This window comes from Anneissia japonica, unplaced genomic scaffold (genome assembly GCF_011630105.1).
Source record: "Anneissia japonica isolate Jap-2015-1 unplaced genomic scaffold, ASM1163010v1 scaffold287589_len272378_cov178, whole genome shotgun sequence".
In the NCBI taxonomy this organism is placed as follows: Eukaryota; Metazoa; Echinodermata; class Crinoidea; order Comatulida; family Comatulidae; genus Anneissia; species Anneissia japonica.
In genome coordinates, this window is record NW_022726727.1 from 194,597 (window position 1) to 198,920 (window position 4,324).

The window sequence follows — 4,324 nt, forward strand, 5'->3', positions numbered from 1 at the left end:
AGATGTGTATAAGAGATATATGTATATGTGTGTGTATATGTGTATGTGTTTTTTTTATACACAGGCTGTAAAACTGTTAAAAAGCAATGGGATATTAGTGTATAGCACATGCACCTTGACCATTGGAGAAAATGAAGAAGTAGTAGAATGGGCTCTGAAAACTTACCCCAATCTAACGCTAGAAAAACAGGTTAGTAATAGTTATATGCTTGCTATTGCACCCTATTATCTCGGAGCAATTTCCAAATTTGCTATGCATAGAGCTCCTCTTCCGATGGAATTATGTTTATAGATTTATTGTAAAGTCAAGCCAGCCACTCACTGCGCTCGAGACAGTCATTAACCAACAAGATCTATGGCAAACGCAATGCCACGGTGTATGCACAACAGATTGTTTTAAATGGCGATTTGTCACCGACAGTCAGCAGATGGCTTCATCTGGCATTCACAGGGAGCAGAGTTGCATTCATTGGCCAACGGTTGTAAGATGCAGTGAATGCTCAGCTTAAGGATCCCATCAGAGTTCAGTCATGGGTTATCCTAAAGGCTGGCACACACTGCGAGGAATCCAGATGCCCTCTCTGCCAGGGGTGGCGGCAGGATTTGCCCGACTGGGGGGGTGGGGGGCCGAGGTCCCTGACAGGGGGCTGGTTCCCCTGACGGAAGGTCCGATTTCCTTGACGAAAGCAAAGTGGGCGTTCTTGGGCTTCAATTAAAAGGTTTTGAAAGTGATCCTGTGACGAAACCCCTGAAAATTTTGACAATTTAGGGGTTTCAAAGGCTTATTTAATCGATTTTAGAGTCTACTAATATGTAAAAAATACATAAAAATTTTTTTTCTCCCCGACGAATTGTGCTTTTTCTCCTCGACGTCGTTGGTCAGCTCTCCCCGACAAGGGGGTGCCCCGGCCCATCCACTGGCGTCATCCCTGCTCTTTGCGAACACATGACGAAATGAAGCAATTGGGCATGCATGCATGGGTGTAGGGGGGCTCGGGAAAGTCGTAAAGGTCCACATTTTTTCCAAAGACATTTTTTTCTAGGGCCTTTTCACAATGACATAAATGAAAAAGCATTGATGAGGTACCAGCAATGTGTCCAAAGACCTTGTCAAATGCGTGATGTAATCTATCTCAATTCCAGCAATTCTGAAACTGAGCCTGCCATCCGATTCAAGCTGATGGCGCTGTAATCGATTTTCCTGTCTCCCACTGAAAAGGTCCAAAAAATTATGATTACGACTCACCCAGAAAAAATCCTGGATACACCTCTGGCATGCTGCTCATGTTGCGTTCTTCAATAAATCATGTTGGACAACAGCAGTGAAAATGATGACGACGTTGACAATTAAATACAAATTTACTGGTCAATTTTGAATATTGATATAAATTAACACATGCTTTGAAAGTGCCTGGGTTTGTTTATATAATTACTGTATTATTTAAATAAGCCTTTCAGTCACTAAAAAATTGTATACAAATTTCAAATGTTTTGTTTTAATTCCAAAATATGTAAATATTATATTTGTTACATAATATTATTTTTTAGGCACCATCAGTCTTCGGCACTGGAATGCCTGGAACCTCATTGGAATATTCACAGTTGGAGAGACTGCAGCGATGCAATCCAGCATATGTTCCGGAAGAATTTAAAGACAGAAATGCAGACAATGATACAATAGGCTTTTTTATAGCAATGTTCAGAAAAAGTTGATGATACAGTAACACAGTATGCAGAAAATATATAGCCAGAAGTCTCAAGTCTCTTGCAGGTCTCAGGGATCTCAGGAATTGGGCAGCTTTCATCACTCCTGCAAGTAAGCAAAATCCACAGGAAATTCATCGCAAATTTATTAGAGCGCTTATTTGATTTTCAGTGCAAAATTCTGTGTTGTGCGCACAAAGAAAATATAACTTATGTACTACACCATCATATTGAAAACAATATTTTTATGCTTCATTTTTTTTGGAGTGGATTGCTTTAAGCAGTGTACATTATATGAAGTGTTAATGCTTAGCCAGCTACTGTATCATCGTGACAGAAATGTTCCATAATAATTAACCATTCCTTTAAAGCCCCAACCCTTGTGATATTGTCCAACAAAAAAAAAGACAGCGTAAAATATACGTAAACATGTGCGTTTGTGGTACAAGCATGTATTTTTGGCGCTGTCTCTGATTTGTCAGTTTTTAAGTTTGATTGAGGCCTTTCTAAACGTTAGCTGGCACTTTAACTTCTGATACAAATTTCTAGTGCATAATTTTTTTATTTTTCTTATGTTCTTTTAAGCCGGGCACGACGACTGTCGCACGACAAATCCAACTCAGTTCTCTGTGATCGATAGACGATGTGACGCCGCCTGCTGATTGTCGGTGGCAGTCTGAACGGATTGTTCATTAAAAGTGATTTGTTGCGTGCGCGTCGTTGCTTTGCGTTCTTCCTAGAATCGCGTCGGCCGATGACTCGGCTTTGATATATGTTCTTTGGTATTAGCTAAGACTGTTTTATAGCTTATTTTGGTAATGCCATCTTTCAAGTAGTTAAGACTATAAGTATCTGTTTAATACTGTTCTACAACAATTCACCCATCTCAAATCCTTTAAAAAAAATTGTTCGATTGTAACATGATATTGTTGCACCCAACAGAAGTTGGCTTAAGCCCCTCTCCCACTAGGGTTTTTTCAGCATACGGGTTAGAGGAGTTTGCCGAGTTGCTAACTCGGCATAAATTCGTAGGACTATTCAGGAAACTCGGGGAGAACTCGTACCTACTCGTAGCAGCTCTGATCTCGTGGCGCTAATTTTGAACATGTTCAAAATTAGTGCTATGAGTTGACAACTCATAGTAAACTCGAAGGACTCGTAGCTAACTCGTAGAGTACTTAAGGTACTCTTACCTAACTTGTACATTACTTGGGATACTCGCAGTTTTGTAATCCATGACTTTGATGCAAGCACCCCGAAACGAGTAGGGTTTAAACGACATTTACACTAGACATGATTACGACACGACGACATATCATCCCTTAGTTTGTATTCTTCAGCACTGCACGCATATGTTTCGTGTCGTTGGTCATAATCATGTCTAGTGTAAATGAGACTTTAAGTACGAGCGCACCGAGTAGGTTACGATCAGCAGGAACATTTAATCGGAATGCTCATACCTAACTCTTATCTAATTGGTACAAACTTGTTATGCTCATAATAATCTCGTAAAGCTTGTAGTAAACTCGGTGCTTCGCTCTACATAATTCGTACATAACTTGTAACTTACTCCGTAAGGTGGTACCTCACTTGTAGCTAACATGTAGTAAGCTTGTATAGAGGTCCTTTCCCAAGCGAATTAAATCACAAGTTTCACAAGTTTTTACTTGGAGAAGTCATGCGACTCTTGGATTAAATCAAAGTAGGTGGGTTAGGGGCTTTACTAAAGTAATGTTCAATTTGTTTGGTTTTTAAAAATAGTTTTGTAATGTAGCAAAGGAGCATGACTGCTGAACTGTGTTCAACAATACCAAATAACTATCAATATTTTCCTTTAAGAAGTTTCATTTTAAATAAGTTTTATATTCATTTTTTTCTATACAAAAAAAAATAGAACTATTGTAATGTAAAGTATATGACAGAATACGAAATAAAAATATGAAAAAGTTAATGAAACAATTGTATTTTAATTTATTAATTTATTTCATTGTGCAAATATAAAACCACCTGTCATTACTGATATTCATTTTACAATCAATATTTACATTTACAACAAATTATAAAAATCAACACTTAAACATCAACACATAATTAAAATTGGTATTTGCTTAATGATGTTAAAAGTCATCTGTTTTGAATCTTGAACTTGTTGGTACTCATTATTTTTATTCTTGTTTGGAACCTGAATGTGGAAGAAAAATATAATAAAATTTTATTTCATTTTAATAGGATTGTAGTAAAATGTTAACCCAGGTACACACGTGTGTCCTAATCAACGAATGCATTCCCCTCTCGGGTGAGCACTTCATGTTGGTGATTGATAGACTGAACAGGTCATCATTAAGTTGCATTCCCTGAAATCACGATGGTCGTACGACAAAACAAACTCCACTTCCTGTGAGCACTAGATGATGCGACACTGATTATCAGTGGCAGTCTGAACCAGGGAAAAGAGAAATTATAATAAATTTCACTGTTCCCTGGTCTGAACAGCTCTTCATTAAAAATGATCTGTTGTGCGTGCGTTGTGGCGTTGCGTTCTCCCTAGAATCCCGTCGGCTGACAACCTGGCTTAAGTGCCCAGCTTAAAGGACACTACATATTAAATTTTGCTTACGAA

General features: G+C 38.3%; 1 protein-coding gene across 1 annotated transcript in view; it reads left to right on the top strand.

Moving 5' to 3' along the window:
- The window catches only part of LOC117113333 (tRNA (cytosine(72)-C(5))-methyltransferase NSUN6-like), an 18,039-nt gene extending 14,384 nt beyond the window's left edge, over positions 1 to 3,655 (top strand). The window contains exons 9-10 of the mRNA XM_033256642.1: positions 65 to 190; positions 1,549 to 3,655. Of these exons, the coding sequence (XP_033112533.1) occupies positions 65 to 190; positions 1,549 to 1,713 (291 nt within the window). The 3' untranslated portion in view covers positions 1,714 to 3,655. The remainder of the gene's footprint in view (positions 1 to 64; positions 191 to 1,548) is intronic.
- Positions 3,656 to 4,324: the final 669 nt, after the last annotated feature.